This window comes from Citrus clementina, unplaced genomic scaffold, assembly GCF_000493195.1.
Source record: "Citrus clementina cultivar Clemenules unplaced genomic scaffold, Citrus_clementina_v1.0 scaffold_3, whole genome shotgun sequence".
NCBI lineage: Eukaryota > Viridiplantae > Streptophyta > Magnoliopsida > Sapindales > Rutaceae > Citrus > Citrus x clementina.
The window spans coordinates 31,315,125-31,338,326 of record NW_006262339.1 but is presented as its reverse complement, the minus strand read 5'-3'; the positions used below and the strand labels follow the sequence as shown (position 1 = coordinate 31,338,326).

Genomic DNA, 23,202 nt, shown 5'->3' with positions numbered 1-23,202 from the left:
AAAAAAAAGAATATATAAGGCTTTTAAAGCTTTTAAGGTTTCATTTTTTAGAATAAATTATTTATTATTATTAATATTAAATAAATATAGTATTATTATTTTTAAAATAAATATAATAATATTATATTTATTAATTCTCTATTAATATAATAATATTATTTTAAAATAATTTTAACTTAGAATCAATGTAAATTATTATTTAATTAAATATAATATTATTATTTAAATAAATATAATATTATTATTTAAATAAATATAATATTATTGATTTTATTTTATTAATTATAAAACATAAAATAAAAAAAAAGGACTCCCACTCCTCACTCTAAAAATGAGTGAGGCCCACAGAATGGGACTCCCAATCTCTTCCCATTTTAAGTAAGTAAACGCTGGAGTGGGAGGAATCCACACTCCTCACTCCCACTCCAGCAAGTAAACACAACATAAATGCATTCAAATTAAATTCAATAAAGTTTAATCTTCTTATTACTTTTAATTGCTGATAAACATATATTATTTAGTTAGCTAAAATACCAAGCATTTTCTTTTATATTTTCTTTCATTTTTTCTCAGGAACCAAGCAGAAAAATAAAGAAATTTCAAAAAACAAAAAAAGAAAAGAAAAGGAAAATCACCGGTTTAGAGAAGAGGTCCGGGTGGCAGTAATCGAGTTCGATTTTAGGGTAACGTACGTATCCTTCCTCCTCCATTGACAAAAGCGCTTTTTTTTTCCCCACTTTTTTTTTTTTGAATTTCTTTGAGAATTTTTAATGAAATGACAATTAGTGACTGCCGTTTAGAATTCTTATAGTTGGAGATAACAACATAACAGATGAGTCAAAAGGCCAAAACAGAAGTGCAGGGCAAAAGATATGATTACTTCTTGTCGAAAGTCCAGAGGAGAGACAGAAGACCAACAAACAACAGTACGAGGATACGTTTCGAGTCCCTTGCCGTTTTGAACTCTGTTTGGAATTTAATGTTCTAAAAATGTTTTTTTAAATTTAGTATCCGACCGTATGTGATCGGGTCATGCGGGTCAAGTATCCGAGATAATCCGCTCGGGTTTTTCCACCGGATGATATTTCAAATTTTTATTTTTTCAACTCAAAAAAAAAAAAAAAAAACTCGAGCTATATAACCAAAAAAACTGCAGCCCTCTACTTTTCTCTCAACTCTCACGAGTCACTCTCCCCGCCAACGTCCACAGCCAGCCGCGCCAAGTCCTTCATGGTATTTTTTGATTATGAAATTAAATTATTGCCGTATTGTAAAATGATTGTTAACTAAAAAGCAATTAGTTTGTGCTTTTAATAATATATTCGCTTTGTCTCTTGTTGTAATTTCAGTTAGAACTCTATATGGGGTTATGGGTAGCTCGAAAGTCAAAACTGATCAATTGTTTGTTAATTTTTGTTACTTACCTGAGTTGAAATTCTTATAATATAATTTGACAGTTATATTCAGGATTTGGTCCAGTATTGAGGTTGAAATGAGGAAAGATTGCACATTAGGGCATAACGATGATAATGTGGAAGTCGAATTGTCAGAATATCACAAAGTTAAAACTGAAGATGGCGGCGAAGAAATCAAAATGTCAGAACCCTCCTGTATGAATTATGAAGATGTTGCTAAAAAAGAGGATCCTATTCAAAAACAAAAGAAGATATATAAAAGATTCATGTTATCCTTGACTAAGCCTTCACACCTACTAAGATACGGACCCGGCTCAAAGATCCTGCGTTGGGAAAATCGCAATCGGTTGCATTACCTTTTGCGCAAACTTGTGAGACAGCACAATTGGGTGGATGCAAGTGGTGTGCTCAGTGTGTTGTTGAAAGGGACAAGTGCGGAGAAATGTCCTGTGGCGAATCGGCTCAAGTATACGGTATAAATGCTAATTTTCATGATTGTATGGCTTTTTTGGTATTCTTTTATTTTATTATTCTACTTGCTGATTTGAATTTGGGAGTTATGCATATGATGGTTACGTAAAATGGTCTGACTTAAATTTATATGTACATAATTTTTCTCTTTTTTTTCCCTAAAGGTAAAGGGGGTGGCCAAAGCTTTTTTTTTTTTTCTTTTCTTACATCCCCGAAGATATCAATTTGGATGGACAATCAAATAAAGCTGCTTGAAAACTACTTGGCCACACCCCTAGGGGCTTGTATGTAGATAATTCTATATGTTAAAAGTTACAAATATGGTAGGCTGCCTGAATTTAGTCTGCTTACAGTAATCTTGTCTTATCAGTATTTAATTTGAGATTCTTGACTTTTAGGTTTTACTGTTGAGTCTTTTGAAATAGAACATTTTATTGGTCTATTTTCTGTTTGTAAGTAGTTCCAATCAAATAGTCCCCCCCCCCCCCCCCCCCCCGGCGCCGGGACGATCACTGATTTGTTTTGTGAGCTTGCTATTGGTGATTTCGTAGCTGAATAACTTAACCAAACTAGGGTAAAGGGATTTAGTAGGAAAGACTGGCAGAACCACTTCCAATCAGTATATAAAATTCTTTATCTCATGAATTTATCATGTGTTGCAAATAGCATTCATGAAAGACAATTCTTGTTTACTCTGATGTCATTTTCCCTTGCTCAAAATTACTGTTGAACTGTCAGCAGATTTTGATATTTTTAGGCTTGATTAAGTACCCACATGCAATATTTTTATTCATATAGCCTTCAAACTATATTTTAATATCTGGATTTTGAATATGGAAACTTATTGATTTATATATTAGCATAATAGGCTTCAATGGAGCTGCATAATCATGTGGAAAGTGATGACATCAACCCTACAAGGATCAAGCGTATCTATGACATTTGGACGAAAAGAGTTGGATCCATGAAAGAATCACCGCTGGTGGTATTTTTTATTCTTTTTTTGTTCTTGCACGCATGCACGCACACACACACACACACACACACATAATGATACTACCAACTCCCTCCCCACCCATGTGAGCAGGATTCGAACCTAACCTCTTGTACCACCACAATAAATTTTTCCAGTTGAACCAACTAGCACCCACTCTTGAATATTACTTGTTTAGCTTATAAAGAATAATTTGTTCACTGTTGCCCTTTTTATTTAATTATAAATGAGAAATTTTGATAATAGAACGGCTTGTGTTTGCTGCTATACATTCATTGCATTGCTCCTTGCTCTAGTTTTTTCGTCAATTGATGCGCACATTGGTACTATGCTGCCATTTCTCAGTGTTCAAAAATTTAAATCCCCTTTACCAAATAATAGATTAAGATAGTATGGGAAAATTGCTAACTAAAAGAAAAGGAAAGGCAAACTTAAATTGTATTTTAGCGAAACTAATGGACAGTAGACATACAGAAAGGAATTTGACTTCAGCACTTTGTTATGCTTATACTCATATGACCTTTAAATGGTTTTGATTATTATGTGTTGGAACAATTAACATATGTGTTCAACTAATTAAATTGCTGATACACAATGTTGACTTTTTTTCTTTTGATAGGAGACAAAGAAACGTGAATTAAGAAACCACAAAAAAAACCGATACACACTGCCAACTAGTTTCGAGCTGGTATAGTTTTTCTGCTTCTTGACTTAAGCAATAAGGGAGTGTGGAGTGTCTTGTTGGTTCTATGTTTAAACATTTGACCTGCAGTAATATTTCTTTGTGTACATTGATTCGCATGCCAAGCAGGAAAAATTTGTGCTTTCTTTGGAGTCCATTTTGTTATATCTCACACAAGGTGATATTGAAGAAGCAAATTTGGCTGCTATGAGGTACAGTCTGTGTTCTGCTGTGTATATTAATTGTCTGGCTATATAAACTAATTGCATGGTATTAAGCCTCTTGTAGAAACTTTTAGTACCTACATATTTCTTCAAGATGGAATGCTGTCCTGGGTTTTCCATTATGTAAAAGGAAGAAGTTTTTAGATGGCCTTATGGAATGCTGTTCTGGACTCTTTAACTGTAGTCAGAAATGTCTTAAAATGCTTGTTTGTATGACAATCTGTATTGGATTTACTTGTAGAGTTCTTCCTGTTGCAATTTCATACTTAGGTGGCCTTCAGTCTATGATTTCCATAGCTTTAGCACATTTATCATTTTTTTTTTGGTATTTAATCTTCAGCCTTAATGTTATCTTCTAAATTAGTAAGAAAACTATTTCGAAACTTGGTTGGTAGGTTGATATAAATGTTTTAGATGTCTGTGTGCATTCCATATATCTTCTGAAATTTCTGTGTTACACAGCAGAGAAATTTCTAAAAATCTTTCAAACATATCTTGTTCTCCTTGACATGCAAAGCTAAGAGTTGTGGATGACTGTTTGTTCTCAAAATTGTACTTGGTGATCCCTTGAGGATTTCTCAGGGGTTTAGGTGGGTTCTCAAATTTCAGTGATTGGCTCAATGAAATTGTGTTGCTTTGATGTGTTATGATGATACTTGATGGTTACCAGCTGCTCAAAGCAATTTAGTGACACTTATAGTTGTTTTGAGCGGCTACTAATTTTTGTGTTGTGATTGGTAATGTTTTGAAGCTAGAAACTTCCAGTTAAAGCTCCTCAGTATACAGGAACTCGCTAAGTCCGTCTGGTGGGTTTTTAGGCTAAATGGATTACCTTAATGCCTATAATATGTTGCACACAAGATACAGCTGGCATTATGGTTGTAAACAATACTTGGGCAGCCTCTCAGTTGGTGATTTAATTGAGTTTCAGGCTTGGCATCTTGCCAGAGTTAAGACTTTTTCTTAAGGTTCTTGGTATTAGGCCCCTTGAGACTAGTTGCCAATGCTAATTTTTCTGTGTATTCAACTGTATCAGTCGAATTTTGACTGGTAGGTGAAAAATTAAGGAATACTTGCTGTTATGGTTTGGTTTCTCAGTTGTGAAGTTGCAGCTTCTGATCCGTAACTTACAAATTTGTAATCATTTTAGGAAAGTTCCTTTGAATTTAACTTGCAATATTGTGAGCTGCTTTCAGATTTTCGAACTGCTTAAGTATTATTGTTTTCTTTGTGGCCTCATTTTCTTTACTTTTTTCTTTATGGCATCGTATTTTCTTTTAAATCTTCTCTTACTTGGCAAATGGCATTGCTTTCATGAATATGCAGATTTACGAGCGCCAACTGATATTTGCAGGATATGGCTCATTAGAGTTATGAAATGAAATCCATAATTTAATTGGGTGGCGCCATTGTTTTAGTGAAGTTATAAAAATTATGTAGTGTTGTCTGAAATATTAATTTATTTCTTAATACAAGAGACCAATGTGGCATTATTGTTTTCTTAGACTTGGTATTCTGATACTGTAGACTGTATCGTGACTGTAAGTTCCTTGAGAGTTCCCTTAGAAAGTGACTTTTTCATTTCGTCTCATGGCACTTTAAGCTTTATATTTACACTGGGTAATGGAAAATGATGCAAACTAGAGCCCCCAACAAAAGTGTACAGGATCTCCTTTTGGATTTATTTTAAGGAGCAGTGTCAAATTTTCACTTCCATCTAAGAGTTTGAAGACCACTTCTGTGGTGTTGATTAATCATAGTGCATAATACGCATCTAAACGAAAATGCGCAACTCAATTTTTTCTGGATGTTATTTTCTTATTGCAAAGCTTGGATTGGACCCATGTGCAGATTAGTCCTTGCCATCCATCCTAGAATTTGACTAATTCATGCAGATTAAATGCTTCCCTTTCTCGCAGATTTTGGGTATGGCTTCTCTGTTTGATATATTTCTCCAATGTTCTTGTATACTGTTGTACTGATTTGTTAGTTTTTTTTTCTTTTTCTTTACAACTACATGTAAAGCCTGAAATCAACACTTCTATTGCCTCCTGCATGGACACCTAAATATCCAGTAGGTTTATACCTATGCTAAGATTTAATTAATTTTTTGTGCTAATCCTTGAGAGTCACTTTGGTTTGAAATTAGCTTCAATTAATTGGTTCAAAATTAGCTTCAACTAATCTGTTTGCTATCTTGTTCGTGATCAAAGCTTACTACAAGTACTGATAAGTGTTGGTGATGTTTTTCTCTATTTGTGGGGTTTATAATATTATTATACATTGTTGCTATTTTTAATGCTTTGAAAATTTGCACATCTTCTCTATATAGTATATGTACATTATACGCTCTTTTGTCATGTTCAGGAATATTGGAGACTAAAATTGCTATATTAGTTGGGACAAAATCTCACAACATTTTTGGTTTTTGATTGCATTGTTAGTGTACTGTTGCCTTTCACAGTTACAAATTCTGTTCATATGATTATATCTACTCTTTTTTCTTTAAGTAAATAAAAATAGAGCATATTGAGGTGCTACATGTAAATTGTAATTGTGCCTGTGCTTTTGTCAGACTTAAGCAAAATCGTCACTTTGAGAGCCATCCAATGTCAAACATACTCACAGCTTTGACATTCTATGAGAAATGGTGTTCCAAAATCCCAAGAAAATTGCAGTGGAAAAACTCAGACCAGGATTACTCCCCTATGCAATCTGATTTTTCAGGAAAGAGATTCAACCACAATGGCGGCAACTCAGAGGTTCATGATACAGTTTATAGTCATGAAACTGAAACTCCCTTCCGAGATGATTCAAACACCTCTGTCATGATTGGGAAAACAGTATCTATGGAGATCAATAACAATCTGTGCAAGGAGGTTACCATGGAGGATCAAGTTAACTTAAAGAGAGAAAATCCCACACAAAACATCAAGCCACAAAACTTTTATATGAACTCTGCTGAAAATGAGGCCCCTTTCTCAAATGATGATGATCCTATGAATTTTGCTTCCGTTGTCTTTGCTCTTGGTAAGTCATGAATTCCCTTAGCTTGATTTGCTTAATATAATATCTTTCTATGTTGGAGTCTCTGTTTTCTGGTATTCTTTTTTGAGAGGATTACTAGAAATTCTCTAGTTTGTGTCTAACCATATGTGTTTGAAAAGAGGATAGTCAATTGTGTCACTGCACACAAATCTTATATGTCTTGCTGCTAACCCTACAACCGTTTTTAAATAGTAAAAGCCGCTTACTTTGATTCTGTTATGAGGATTTGATCTCGATTATTATTTTTCAGAAGAGCATTAGGTGCAAGATTGACTATCAGTTGATCAATCATGTAGATTTAATTAAGTAAAGTTCTAGAGGGAAGATATTATGATTATTTTTGTATTCTTTTATTTTAAAAATAAGTCGCCTCTTGACCTAAAAGCTTAAGTTGATTGTTAAGGGCCTAACAATCGTACTTAAGCTCTAACAGTTTGTAGCTTCCTTTTCAAAGACCTTTTGTGAGACATTGACTGGTATCTTAATGACATTTCTGAAATATTCTTACTATAAGCAGGTGATTGGACATTGGTTTATGGAGGCTTTCTCGTGAAACTTTATCTCATTTTTTGATTTAGTATATGATGGTTATCATTTAAGTTCACATTGTGTTGACATCAAACTGTGTGGCCTGCATATGTCCTAACATTGATTATGAGATGAAATTTTTAAGTTGAAGAACGGAAAAATTAATCTCTAGTTATCCCTTGTCTTCAAGTCTTTTGTAGTTGTTGTTTTCCTTTTTAGTCATTTTTCCAACAATATGAAGTGGGTCTCCAGCTTTTCCCATTCCTATTATTTTTCTCGTTCCTTTTACTAAATGGTCTAGTGCTCTAAATCTTTCTTCCCGTTGATGTAATTGTGAAATTCAGGAGTTTGTGATTTAAGTCTCAAATGTGATAATTTTTGCCATGCGCTTTTCATCTCTGATCCTTGAATGGGCTTAAGAACTTCCTTACATTCAATAGTTTCTGTCTTTTGCATGGATTGATAGTTATAATAAGTGCATGCTACTTTTGTTTCTCCTTCTGAATTTGTTAAGCCCTTAAATTTTAGTAATTACTAGTTTTTTGGTTATCCTGCTATTAGTTTATGACCCTATATAATTCATATTGAAGTTGCTTCTGTTTTATTGAAGAGGGAATGGATTCATGGTTATTGCCCATACGATTGCCAAAATCCAAGGAGGATTATGAGAACTTCAAGGAAAAAAACTTGCTCGGTGACAACGATTATAAGAAGGCGATGGAGTGTTTACAGCTTGCTCTTTACTCCACACCTCCAGTATCAGCAGCCTTGCTTCCTTTCATTCAGGTAAACTAGGCTTTCCACAAGTTGCAATACTTGCCTCTATTGATACAGTAAAGAAAATATTTGGCAACTAAGGGACTTAGATTCAACCAAGAGGTCAGGTTGTACCTTAGAGCTACCTAGCTGGGATTTTCATTTTGTAAGCATTTTTTGACTACCAGCTTGTACCGTATGGCTCGTCTGAGCTGGCATGACATTGCACTTTTTCATTATTCAACTTCTTTTTGCATTAAGCACCTTTGATCATTGGAGCTCGTATCAGAATAATGATAGTGCAGCAATCAACAGCTTGGATCAAAATCTTTAGTCTGAATCCAATCTGGTTGGATTTTAAGAAGGGGTGATAGCCAAATTAAGAGCCTTATTAACTTATCAAAAAAAAAAAAAAAAAGTACCTTACGTAAGGAAATATCTCTGATTTTTTAGTTATTAATATAATTGAACACACAGTATCCAAAAGATTACGCACTTATGTCACAATCATTGTAATTGAAGGTTTTGGTTTCAATGCAATTGCATTTTTGACTCAGGAACACCTGTTTTGTATCAGTGAATGGTTAGTTCCTTCTCAATATTGGAAAGAAAACTTATAAATGCTGCTGCTGCTGCTGTAAGTAAGATGTTGATTTTGTTAAACCATCCAGTGCTTCAACTTGCAAAAATGGATACTAATTTGAAATTTCACATGTTATTGTATAGCCTCACTCAGGCTAGGAGCTCTATTGGTAATGTTGGTATTTTTAATAGAAGGCCAGAATAAGCTGTCCAGAGTCAATATGTTACGTTTGAATTCATGGATGAAGCTAAATTACATCTGTAAATTGCATTGAAAATGAAATTAATGATGAAGAAAAATTCTATTCTCTCTTTTTTTTCTTTTTCTTTTCTTTCCTTTGGACATTTTCTCATTCGATTTTGTGCCAGTTGTTGCTGGTTGGAGGTCGTGTTGATGAGGCCCTGAAAGTTCTTGACAATTTCTGCAGTAAGTCACTGACAGAAATCCCTATTAGGTACACCTTCTTGCTAAGTTTTTCATCTTATTCCCAGGATGCAGGAAACTGAAATTTGTGTGAATCTATAGGAGCTACAGTTATATGTGCTAATTAAGAAGATAATGTATTTCACTTTTTATCTATATATCATAGAACAGTTCTTCGTTATACAGAAAGAAAATTAAGAGTCAGAGTAATAAAGTTGGTGAATGAAATTGAATAATATGGAATATACTATAGAAAAGTACAGTTCAAGCTTCACAAATGCTAAGAATAGTTGGATCTCCCCTGTTGGCAGAGTTATGGCTGCCTACACTTTTTTCTGTAGCCTCGTGATTGCGAAATATAACCGTTTGTCTACAATTTTTGCTGTAACAAAATCCATAATTTGCCACTGATTTCTATGTGACCGTCTTAGATACATTATATTCCACTAAAATTGGAACTTGAATTTTTTAATAGTGCCTGAGATATTATGTTGAATCATCAAATAAGATGATGATTGATCCTAGTTTTATTGCAAAATCATAGTGCCTTAGATATTGTGGATTTGTTTTTAAAAAACATATATTTTAGAGAGAAAAAGAACAAATCAAAAGTTGCATAAGAATATGTGTTGCTGCTTTCCTTGATAAGGATTAATATAAATTTTGCATAGGGTTATATTAATTTACAAAATTGACAAACAGCGATCTTATAAGAAAAGAAAAATGTTGGACGATGACATACCTTACAGACTGAATATTATAGATGATTGCAGTCTGTAAGGTATGTCGTCGTCCAACATTTTTCTTTTCTTAAAAGATCGCTGTTTGTTCCAAATGTTAGGCAATCCTGTTGCTAGAGTTATGTTTGTAATCTTTGCTTTGTCATATTCTTGGTGCTTCAACCTCTGGTTATTTTAAACTATGCATACTTTGTGCAGATTGAGGGCTAGTCTTTTGGATTGTTTTGATCGTGACAACTATGGTATGCTTTCAACCTGTTTTGAGGGTATATTGAAGAAGGATCCCACATGTTACCACACGTTGGCTAGGCTTATCAGCATGCATCAAAATGGTCGGTATTTAGAGACATGCTTGCTTATGATTTGGATAAGAAATCATCTATCATCCTTTTGCCTTTTGTTTGATAGTATGTATTTATTTGCATATGTTATATTTTGCATAGGATGGAGTGTGGGCAAAGAAAATATAATTTTTATTTTATGTTGGAAGACTTGTTTTTCAACAGCTCCATTTGTTTGCTGATAGGAATGTGGTGTGTTATGAAGCATATGGGTATTCTAATGAAAACAGGGGCACAAGTAGATGTTGTATATTCTGAACCTTTACTAGCAAATCTAGATGCTAAAATTGCTGAACTGAGTACACTTTATTTCTAAACCTTACAAATTAGCATGCATGAGCATGCATATAGGAAATGCTAAAGTTCATATGGTGGTCTAGATGTGCTGTTGGGTGTTCAGATCAGTTGTTTGATGTAAAATCTAAATTACCTTTACTAATTTATCAAAACTATTACATTTATTTATACCATCATTGTATCTATTAATTCTTGAAAATAAATCTTACAAGATAAAAATCAAAACCAATAAGGGTTGCCATTGGCTGCCACAAACGGCCGCTAACCACTGTCATCTGCTCCTCGTTCTGAGCATAGGTGTCCATTGAAGTATAGTCAGTACCATTGGAATCCTTGTAAGCTTGTGGCCCACTCTATTGAACCATTCAATATCGCCGATGATTGAGCTCTGCTTTGTCAGAGAATGAGGATTAAAGTTTCAGTCATCATTTGATGTCAGTGCATGGTGACACATGACCATTACTTTTTGGTAGATCAGCAGCAACTAAAGAGAATGGTGGTGTGGTGCTTCTCTACTCCCTGCCGTTTGATATGAGTTATTTTGATTGCTGAAACTTTAATTCACATTTTCGACTGAACGAGAGCTCAGTTATCTAGGAGATTTGCATCATTTTGTAGATTGGACTACTTGTATTCCAAATTTCCAGCGATACCAATAACGACTTCAATGGACTGATAGGTGGGTGGCAGCGAATTATGGTAGTCAGTGGTAGTTCGTGATATTGCTTGGCCAATGGTGGAGGTTTTACATTTTAATAATTTTAATTTTATTTATTTTATTTGTAAAGATTTTGACTTGGTATAAATTTTGTTGTATAACAAATAGATTATTATAATATTAATTATTTCATAAATTACAATATTTACCCTCATTAAAAGCTACATTTACCAAATAATCTTTACTTTTACTTAACAGCTAGTTCTTCCATTTCATGTCAACCCACAACGCCACAATGCCAAATGGAACCACAATATTGCTACCAAAATTATTTTACCATCCCCCTGTCTAAATTTCTAGCCTTTTTCAGGCCCTTATCAGATTGCAACTAGACATTATTGGTAGTTGGTAAATTAATAAATTTCTCTCATTTCTTGATGATACTTTGAGATATATCAGTTTGTCTTGGTTGGTCTATTACGAAAGCTTTGACTTCTAACAGGAGCAGATCTAGAAATAATTTAACGTATTATGATACACGTATATACTCTGCTGTGCTGCTGACTATTCCAATGACATTTTTGCAGGGGACTACAGTGCGGATTCACTATTGGAAATGATAGGTTTGCATTTAGATGGTACATTTGCAGACCACAATACATGGAGAGAGTTTGCTTTATGTTTCCTTAAGATTTCTCAGTATGAGGAGGACCGAATGTCAGTATGTCTCAATGGAAATGGTGAAAAGAAGCAAGGATTCACTGTTCGTTATAACAGGATCCCTAAAATATTGACTGAGGGTAAACAAGGGAAGAATTGGATGTGTCGCTGCAGATGGTGGTTAAATCGTCACTTCAGCAAGAAAGTGCTTGCTTCAGACATTGCGACAGGTAACTGATCCCACATGCAACATGCGATAAAATTGTTTCTCATCTAGTCTTGAGTTATTTTTATGTTTTTCATTAAATAGTATTAACATTTCTCGCACTTGCATGTACTTATTGAATGACTGAGCTTTTTGGCCTTGTATGAGACAGCAAGAACTTAACTAACTTGGTTAACCCAGCTAACTTGGTCGGATTGTGTTTAGTTTTAGGCATAAATTCACAATGTTCGGTTTTACATCAATGCATTTCAAATGATGAAAGCACGTCGTTAGATATTTACATGTCAATTCAGTTTTCTTCAATTTGCCTTTCTTTGAGCCAGATGAATTGAGCTGCTCTTCTATAATTCTTGCTTTGCAACAGGAGATTTACAGTTGCTAACTTATAAGGCGGCATGTGCGTCGCATATGTACGGACAAGAGTTCCATTACGTTGTCAAGGCTTACACAAGCCTACAGGACGAAAATGACAGAGATTTATTCATGTTCTTGCGAATGCACATGCAGAATTCCATTAGGCTATCAGATCATCTATCAAGAAATAAATGATGTTCTTCCAGTTTTGGTGAGTAAACACGCTCATTATCTTTTGTGAACGTTAATTTATTTCACTTAATTAAGCATAAATTATCAAAGTTAATTAATCTAAGTTTAACCAAAACAATGGTAGTTCTCTTTTGAATATTTTGCTTCAAAATAAGGTTTTAGAGTTTGCTAAGGGTATGTACAATTATTAAGAATTAATTGATCTTGTCGATTTAGCATATCCTGATATTCTTTGAGTATCGCAATTATTGTTTTCCTATTAAGGAAAAAGATAACAAACTTATGAGATTACAAGTATCTGAAAAATGAGTGATGATTATGTAATTTATGGATAAATGAAAAATTGAAATAAAAAAAAATCATCAGAAATATTGAGGATGAACTTGATTCGCTGGTGGTTTTCACTTTCTTAAAGGGGTCCGTCCTCCATACGCTTGGATAAATCAAATTTCTAGAATTCCGTTCGCGAAAACGAAATTGTCAGTGGGACCATTTTTGCATAAATTGAATTTTTGAAATTGCATCTCTTAATTTTTAACTAAAATTTGGCGAAATTAATTAACCACAAAATACCCACCTGTTCTGTTTATGAAATTTTATTTTTTATATTTGTAGCTTTGCTCATTTTATACAGATCAGGACATACCCCTCTTTCTTTAGTAAATTTCAAATGGAAATTTATGAAAATTATCTAATTAAATAAATTTAACCCATCTAAATAAACCTTAAAAGAACAAAAAAAGGTCACTCTATTTCATATCCTGCCCCTTAACAAGCAAATGGGGAGCTTTATTCATAAGAGTAATGACATACAAGATTTCCCGTAATATTATTCTTATTACATTAGAGTCAATTTGGTAATACTATAGTTTTTAAAATAATTTTTATTAGTTGTGCTATAAAAATAATAACTGTAAAGAGAATCAGTCAAATGTTTAGTAAAATTTATTTTAAAAAATATAACGTTTAGTAAAATTTATTTTTAAAAAATAAAAATACTTTAAATTTAAAAAATTTTAAATTTAAAAACTATCTTATATTTTTGGTAAATTTTATTACTAAATTACTATGAAAATATAAATAATTGAATGTATATAACATTAAGTAAAATTTATTAAACACTGAAATTAACATTAAGCAAACTATGATATCTATTCAAACTAGGATATCTATTCTTTGTGTGGGTTTTTATGAGCGTTATAAGTTATTGCTATTGGTTATGACTGTATAGGTGATTATTATGAAATTTAAGTGGGTGGGTTGTTGTTTAACATTTGTTTTGTTTCATTATGCTTACTATTTAATAACTGTAACATTTGTAATGGATGATTTTTGCTTAATGAGGTTGTATATGCTTGTTTTGTGGGTATAATTTTACATGTACATCTATAACTTGTTCACAAAATTTATTGTTTTTTTTTCTTGTTTGTTATAATGAGAGAAACAGCTAGTCTCTTAAGAGGTTTGTTATTGAGATTACATTTCTTTGGAATGAAAAAAAAAAAAAAAGGCAATAGAGAATGACAGTGAAGTACATCAGGTGTGACAGTGGTTTAATAAGAAGAAGCACACATAAATTGACTTCTAATGGAGTTGCTACCACTAAATTTGATGAATATGGTAGAAAGAGATTACTTGATGATGACATTCAGATTATTACCATAGAAGCACCACAACTATCTGCACTAGCACCTGCAAAGAAGAGTGGCAGAAACATTAATTGTGTTCTAAGAGAGGAAAAGGCAAGACACATACCCCTACCATAGAACCTGAACTTGAACCTGTCGTTCTGTAATCGCCTGAATCTGATCCTATATATAAAACTGGAGCTGAAGTTGTAGCTGATCTTAAACTATTGACAACACATGATGTTTAACTACTGATAACTCTATGAAATGATAGTTATCATGACACTTTTAAATTTAAATCAATATTACGTAGAGAGTAAATGATGTGTTTTTATTCTATTTTAGTTACATTTAGTATGAACATTCATTTTAATTTATTTTTAATAAATTGAGTTTGTTTTAGATTACTTTGTACTTAGATTTGTTTTAGATTATTTTATACTTAGATTATGTGCATAATTGTAGGTGACCGAAAAACTCAAGTTTTAAAGAAGAAATGCTGCTGCAACAGGCTTGCAAAGATGACAAAATATCTTGGCTGCAAAGGAATTGAAATAAGTCTGAAACAATGAAGATGTTGTAACTGTTGCTGTAGCAATCCTGGAGCGATGAAAGACTGGATTTTACGCGCAATAACTAAAAGATTGCGATATAAAGTTTTCAAAAATGAAGGATACGCGCTACATACTTTCGGTTGCCCTAATTCTAAATTACAAAAAGAGTACACATGAAAAGAAAAAGAGAGAGTCGTCACTCAAGGATGAAAAAACATAGAAAAACAAAGAGAAAACAGAAATTAAGAGAGATTTGAGGGCTGCAATAGAGGATTCACATATAATAAGAAAGAGAGATCGCAAGATTAAACGAACTTCAACTCTTTATCTTGTTTTCTATTTATTTATGAGAATGTATTTGATGGTTAAAATAATTTTATTTACTGTTCTATCGCAAATCATGAACTGAATTCTATTATGGTTGAGTGATAAGCAATCTTAATGGATGTTTGACTGATATACGTGTTTTGCTCTATATTTGCTTTAACATTTTGTCTTAATTTTACTTATTTCAATTCCCTATTTCGGCTAACCACCCATTTAGTGAAAATTAGTTAAAAAATAGCATAAAAAATGTCTGACTTAGTGGATTAAATTAAGACAATACTTGGTTTTAAATTGAGTTTCCCAAATTGAGAAAATTTGAATAGAGTAATGTTTGATCTAAAATTAGTGAAGAACTAAACAGAAATTCATCTTGTAGGGTAAGTAGAACCTAGATCGCATAATGTTATATCTAATGTTAACATAACAATTAGTCACTGTTAAGTTGTATTTAGATATAAGATATTCAATATGCAATAGCTGAGGATGCATAAGGGATTCTACTCAGTGTTGTAGTAGATGCTGTAGCAACATGATTTTAATTAGAGGAACAGTCAACACCATTAAGTGAGTTTAATCACTCAACTGCTCTATTCCCATCGTTACATCATTGTGTTTGACGTGAGAAAATTCTTTATTGCATTTTTAGTTTAATTAGTTTATTAATTTTATTAATTGTCTTATTTTAATTTAGAATAAAATTGCATTGTTAAGATTGCTATAGTAAATATGATAACACCAATCCCTGTGGAGACGATATGAATACTCATTAATATATTACTTGTTGTGTACATTTGCACATTGACATCTATATCAATAGAAATCCTACAACAGACGCCTATGACAACAACAGTCAATATATTAACTACACGAGCTTTTTGAGAAAATTAGACCACCAAAGGAAGTTAATCTTCAATAAAATCATCCTCTAAACACCTATAGAAGACTTTGGCAATGACTTTAATGACACATACCTAGCCTATGACCAAACCCCATTGCCTACTCCAATAGTTAACCCAAAAATTAGCCAAACATCAACTCATGCAACTACCCATGCATATTAACCAAACAAAGACAATGATAATTATGCTTCTGAATTTTTACACCTTTCAGATTGCAGTGACCATTTCAGTGACTTTGTTGTTATTGATGATTTTTATGATTTCATGATGGAAGATGAAAACGATGATGATGACATTTGGTTGAATGCTGATTACGTAAATTCACCATTGTCCTAATTTTATGAAGACAATACTTTATGGAGGGGTCTCAAATCCTGCCATAGTACTAGTGCTTCCTGCAATATTAACATATTTTTAGCCAATATCTGAACCTACAAAATCAACAACCACTTTATAACAATCACCAACTCTTGATCATGAACCTGCCTTGCCTCTTGAATTTCTATTTCAAGTTGACCAAGCTGAACCATCACAAATAACTAGAAATAAGACAAATAAGGGTAAGGCGAGAAGTAATAAAGTGTAGTCATCTCATATGCTTATCAACAAAAGAAAAGCTACTTTTGTCAAGATAAGTGCTTTTCAAAGGATTGCACAGCAGAGATAGAACATACATCGTGTTCTTATTAAAGCTTCGAAGACTTGTGAAAAGAAAAGAAAAAAAAATAAATTCTATAGATTGTGAAAATGTTCAGGGCACGCCTAAGCCAACAAAGACAAGGGCAAGTATAAATTCCTTAACTGTTGGTCCTTCAACACATACAATAATAGATTATTTGCCTCAACTTGATGCTCAAGGTGAGTTTTTTTTTTAACGGTCTAATTCAGAGAATGATGGCAACGATGAAGAAGGAAGACATGAAAGCATCGATAAATTTTAATAATGATGATGATGGCAGTGATAGGGGTAATGGCTTGTTAGAGGGTTATGAAAGTGACAATGTTGATTTTCGTCTATTGTTGTCATCAGATGACGAACATTCGTTCAGTACAATGTCTCACATATTGAGGGGTCAAATGTTTTAAGATGGTACATATCCAATAAAGTTTAGGATTGGAATGGTTTTCAGAAACATAAAATTTTTTGCATGGGCCCTTCAAAATTTCTATATTCAATAAGGCTTTTGTGGTATAAAAGTAAAATTTAATAGAAGAAGGATATTATTATGTCATTGTTGTGCATCCAAGTGTCCTTTCAAAATATATGCTTCATTGCAGAGACATAATGGATACTTCTAAATAAGAACTTTTCATAATATTCATACAAGTGATGCGATTGTGAAAAATCTAGAGGTGACATCTGTTTGGATTATCAACAAATCAGAATAAAATCATTGTCGATCCTTCTTTTTTTGTGGATAACATGGTTATTGATATCAAACAAAGGTATGGGGTTAAGGCCACTCCATAGAAGGCTTATAAGGCTAAAAAAAAAATTCTAGAATTAGCAGGTGGCGGAGACCATACTCAGAGCTTCAAGGATCTTTTGGACTATGCTCACATTTCAAACAAATCCTAGGTCCACCAATAACGCTAAAAGTTACCAAATCAAGCACCCTTACTGACAAGTATCGGTTACAATTGTTTCACAGGACTTAGAGATAGTTCCAAGGAGGGTTATAAACCATTTATTAGTCAGGATGGATATTATTTGAAGGGACAATTCGAGGGTGTACTGTTATCAACAATTACACTTGATGAAAACCAATGAATCTTTCTATTGACAGTATATGTGTGAATCTGAAAGCACTGAGAGCTGGACATGGTTCTTGGGACATTTAAAGGAGTATTTGGCAGACTCAAGGCAGTTAACGTTCATGACGCATAAGAAGAATAATATTTTAAATTTCTTGAACTTGGAATTTTATGGACCATAAAATAGGTGTGTAAAAATTGCTAGCTTTTATTGATTTAATTTAAAATATTAATTTTTTTTAGATTTACAGCATTACATGATCTAATTAAGTCTTTCTGGAAGGTAACCTGATGTTTTCAAAAGTAAATGGACAATTTAAAGATTTTTCACTTTACGAGGGATGGCCCAATATTAACCTTTTGCATTTTTTTTTCTATTAATAGCTACTATGCAAGGCATGTACTTTCTAGCTTAACGCAGAGGTTTCCCAATGCACAGCTAAAAAATGAGTACATGTTGTAATGGCTATAAACAAGGATGATTTTGCAGAAGTAATGAACAATACAATGAAGGTTGATACATATGTTTTCAATTAGTTAAGGAAAATTAATTTAAAATATTTGCCAATTCATGTTTTTGACAAATTGGTCAAATATGATCATACGATAAACAAAATGACTGAGAGTTGGAATGTATAGCTTGGAGATATCAGGAAGGCACCAATAATCACCTTGATGGAGTATATAAGGAAGAAGATGATGCAAGCAATCATAATAAGAAAGATGAAATGTCAGAGAGAGCGAACTTAAGTTCATTCTTACATTAATAAGAAGATGAACAAATTACTTAAGGCTAAAGGTTCTGTCATGTTATATTAGCAAGTGAGGTGTTGTTTGAAGTTGAGAATAATAACAAGTTCTATATAATTAATAATAAGAAGTCCTATGTGGCTAATTTGAAGGATTATACGTGTGACTGTGTGCTATGACAAAGTAGTCGTCTACCATACAATCATGCAATGCCTTGAATTGCTATTTCAAAAGCTATTTATAAGCCATATGTTCCTCCTTGCTTCACAAAGGATATTGGTGGTCTACCAGAACTGTTATTCAGGTATCATTTATCCTCTGCCTGATAAGCTCAAGTGGCCACACATATTGGCTGATGAAATTATGCCCTCAAATGTTTATAGGACATCTAACAGGCCCAAGACTTGTAGAAGAAGAGAGCCTAGTGAAAAACCATGCCACAGGAGAATTCATAGTTTCATGTATATACTGCAGAGGCATTGGGCAAAATACAAGTGATGTCCTCATAATTTAGCCAATGCAAGCAAGAACATTAGAACAATGGTGATAAAGTTATTCTCCTGTGTGTTCATCAATTAATTTCTTTTTTCCAATTACCAACATCTACTTCAATATATTCTAATGAGTTTTTATGATATTCAGAAACATTTAAATGCATCGAAAAATTGTGGCAGTAGCTTCAAGCTTTATTGCGCATTTAAATAATAAGTGCTACTGCCTCAATGCCAAGAACAAACTCATCTACACAAGGAGTTTTGGTGTTGCAGCAACTACAACACCCATACCGACACCAACACCAACACAACTATCTAGTGCTACAAGAAGTGCTTATGGTGTATTAGGTTTGTTTTATTTTATATTCAAAGACATGGCATATATTTAATATTCAAAAGATGAAGTTAATGATTGTGTTTTGCTTATCAATATAAGTTTGTTTTTAATATTAATATTTTAGCATAAATGGAATGTTAATGTGATATAAGTAACCTTTAATATAAGTTTGTTCAAAATATATTCGCGATTGTGTTGTGTTCGTTGCTTAGTATATAAATATTAACAAGGGGTTTAACAAATAGACAATGAGTTGGACAAATATTGAAAGCTGTAGTTAGAATGCCATCTGCAATAAGAATTAAAATTACAAAATAAACATATACTCCAAGAGGCATTTTAAAATCTGCCCTTTGTACAATAGAGACAAAGAGATATTTAAAGACAAATCAGTCATTCATATTTGCTATAAGTTGTTTAATATGTTGTTAGGTTCAAATGCATTTCAATAATGTAGTTAAATTTTCTATGTTGTGTTAAAATGCTTGTAGTAATATAAAAACTATTGTTGTTGGGTTTTATTGCAAAGTATGTTTGAAGTGAAAGCATAAGCAACATCATTCATTTATTACATATTCACCACCAAGAAATGATGCTAGTCATTTTATGTAACTTTTGTAGTTAATACACTGTTAAGGTAGTGAATATAATAGTTGGAAAGTAGCAAAGTTAGTCTTTTTTTTTTATATGTTGCAATTTATATTTTGGACAAAGATAAAAGCAACAACAAAAAAGTGAAGACAATGACTTGAATTTTTGTGTAATATTCATTGCAACAAACACATATATAAAAAGAATATCATGTGCTAATAAAATGTAATGATAGTGGAATACAATATTTTGATAACTTAAGTGTATTCTTGATTACTTTATCTCTACTATTTAAACCTTATAATCAACCTATTTCATTTTTGTACCCAAGATGATAAATGTACCTAATACATAGTGATTGCATTATGATAATGGTATACAACAAACTTTTCATCTTGTCTAATTTTGCAACAAGCTTGGTGGCCATCATTGTCAGATTTTGATTTTCACGATGGAAAATATGATTCTATTCTTCATCTTATAACTTAGCCAACCCTCTTGCAATCACTTTGTACTCAAAGCTAAATGGTTCCTACTACCTGAAATAGTTGCATCTTAACCTCTCATATTTGTAGTAAAGTCTCTTAGAATTTGCATTAGATTTTGAAACTTTGATTGTTGCTCGTTTACCACAGTCAGTACATGATTTGTTTATGAACTTATTGACCTTGCCATTCACTTGCAACTTCTCTTCTTCGTCTTCATAAAAAAAGTTACTAGAGCCTCCCTTGAAAGATGACATTATCATTGGTTTGTTAGGGCTTTTCAAGTAATGGTTGGATTTTGAATACTTTGGGGCTGGTAGTGTATGTACGGGGGCTTATAATCATGAGATAATAGTGTGAAAAAAATTTGAATTTTGAACTAATGGTATACTTGCAATTTGTACAACATGGCACGACTACATATAGGCAAAAAAATTTTGAAATTTGAATTTTATGTGTTATCGTAATTTGCATATGATGGCATGGCTTGTAATTTGCTTAACTAACAAGTCTAATTCAAAGAAATTATCAATTTAGTTAGGCCTATTAAGTAATAAGAAATTGCACTAGATATGACTCAATACTTTGTAAATACCAAGAGTATGACTTGATTGTTTACGTGACAAGAATATGACACAATGATAAGTGAAAGTACACAAATACTGTTAGTAGTGACTAACTTAAAAAATAAAAAAAAAATTTGAGTTAAAAAGTTGAGAAAGAAGATGTCATGAGGCTTAGAAGTCAGAGAGAAGGTGAATAAAGTTCTTTCACCATCAACCTCTATTTTCATCGGCTGTTCATGAGGGTCTTGTCGAAATAGAAAAAATAATCGACCATTACAACAAAAAATTGAAGGTTAGTTAACCATAGAATTGTGTATTTACTAGTTTTGACAATCTAAGGTTTATTACTTTTGAATTTACCATAGATGTAGGGCTTTTGGAATTCATAGTTGAGGATGCTATTTTAGAATGATAAAGATAGTGTTTTTGTTTTGGATAACTTCTATTATGTTTCTAGTTGCCATTAGAATTATTTATATCCTGTAAAATAGATTGCTTGACTTCTAGACTTGTTTGGTTTAAAAGTTGAGAATTTACAAAATTGGTTGGACTTTTACAAAGTGCTAGATTATTTTGATAACAAAATATATATTTCTTTTTAAGATGACACCTATATTGAAAAAAAAAATGAAATTGACCATTTCAAGGCTAAAGTGTCAACATTCTCCCAAATAAAACCAATTAAGAATATCCAAGAGCGTCTTACCAAGAATCAGAATCAAGTGGATATGTCTAAGTCATCTTATTTTGGACATCTTATTAATATCCAACATTTACAATTTTCTGGTACAATTATTAATAGCCTTTTGCTTAGAGAGGTACATTCCCATTATTTCTCTATGTGGTTTAAGGTGGGGAACATGGTATATATATTCTATATGGAGGAGTTTGCATTAGCCACTGGATTGAATTGTAAACCTCTCTATAAACCCAACATAGACAATGTGGATGGTGATGATTGTGCTAGATTATATAAAGAGTTAATGGATGGTCTTGAAAGATGTACCACCTTTAAGTTAGAGTAATTGTTCATGAATTCCACATCAACCAACGATAGAAAAATTGTAAAGATTGCTATGTTGAACTTTTTAGAGGCTATTCTCATTAGAAGGATTTGAAAACTAAGGTTCAACTTGAACATGGGCGACACATGGACAATTTTGATGACTTTAATGGTTGTACTTGGGGTCGTGTTTGTTTCATGAAGACTTTACAAAGTTTGAAAAAAGCTTTAGTCCATCGTGTGAGATTACACAAAAAAAAAGATTAAGGCCCCAATCACAAGTAAGAGGAGTACACTCTTGCGGGATTTCCAATGGCGTTTCAGGTAATCAACTTCTTTTAAACTTTATCATTTAATTAAATAGAAAATCATTATTTTCCTAACAGTTTATTATTATGTTAACTATATCAATATGGGCTTATGAGGCAATGCCTGATTTTTGCAGAGAGTTTGTCGTGCATAATAAGAATATGATTCCTCAAATTATTAATTGGACTACGTCGCGCAATGTTCAATACGATAACCTCCTAAAGTACATTTTCAATAAAAAAAAAGTGTATTGTAAGAGTGAAATACTAATATATATATATACATTGTTTTAAATTTGTTTTATTATACTAATTTTATCATATCTTTTACATAGGTTATTATATTTGAAGAATTGCACGTTAGCCTACTTAGTGAGAAAGAATAAGATTATATAAGTTGGTTTTCCAATAGTGATTGGCATGAAGAGGTTGGTGAATTTAAAATTGAAAATGGTGATGAATTAGGTAGTGATTCTGGTGACATTCAGTCAAAGTCTAATAATAATGGAGTGATGGATAATTTTAGATCGAGTTCGGCCTCTCTTAGTAGTGTGGATAAACAAAATATGAGAACCAAAATGGACAACAAAAATAGTGAAAAAGTAAGAATGTTGGCTCTTAATATTAATATAAATTTAATAAAAAAATTTCTTGAATATTCAATTTCCTTGTAGGATAGATTGTCTTTTGCAAGTCTAGGCAACAGTAATTTTGACATACATTACAACAATCACCTGGACACATAAATACATGTGCAGAAAATGCAAGTTAAGGTTCCTATATTGGAGGCAAGATTGATAGTTTTGAGTACAATTTTAATAAAATAATTTGACTACTTAAAGAGTTGAAATCAACACAAGCTAAAAACTTCTATGAGGAGGTATGAAACTACAGAATGTCAGTACATATAACA

General features: G+C 32.5%; 1 protein-coding gene across 5 annotated transcripts; it reads left to right on the top strand.

Annotated features, from left to right (window-relative positions):
* The first annotated feature begins 739 nt into the window (after nt 1-739).
* Nucleotides 740-15,145, top strand: LOC18049502. Of its 5 annotated transcripts, none has more exons than XM_024187901.1 (12): nt 740-1,233; nt 1,468-1,888; nt 2,755-2,871; nt 3,500-3,568; nt 3,692-3,774; nt 6,362-6,816; nt 7,973-8,148; nt 9,070-9,155; nt 10,063-10,196; nt 11,748-12,050; nt 12,411-12,611; nt 14,686-15,145. In XM_024187901.1, the coding sequence occupies exons 2-11, from the start codon at nt 1,493-1,495 to the stop codon at nt 12,593-12,595; spliced, it is 2,004 nt and encodes a 667-aa protein (XP_024043669.1). In that variant the 5' UTR covers nt 740-1,233; nt 1,468-1,492; the 3' UTR covers nt 12,596-12,611; nt 14,686-15,145. The 5 variants fall into 5 exon arrangements, with proteins under 5 accessions (XP_024043669.1, XP_006442377.1, XP_024043668.1 ...); XM_006442314.2 differs by having other exon boundaries at nt 1,458-1,888; nt 2,755-2,868; XM_024187900.1 differs by having other exon boundaries at nt 1,458-1,888; nt 14,732-15,145.
* Nucleotides 15,146-23,202: the final 8,057 nt, after the last annotated feature.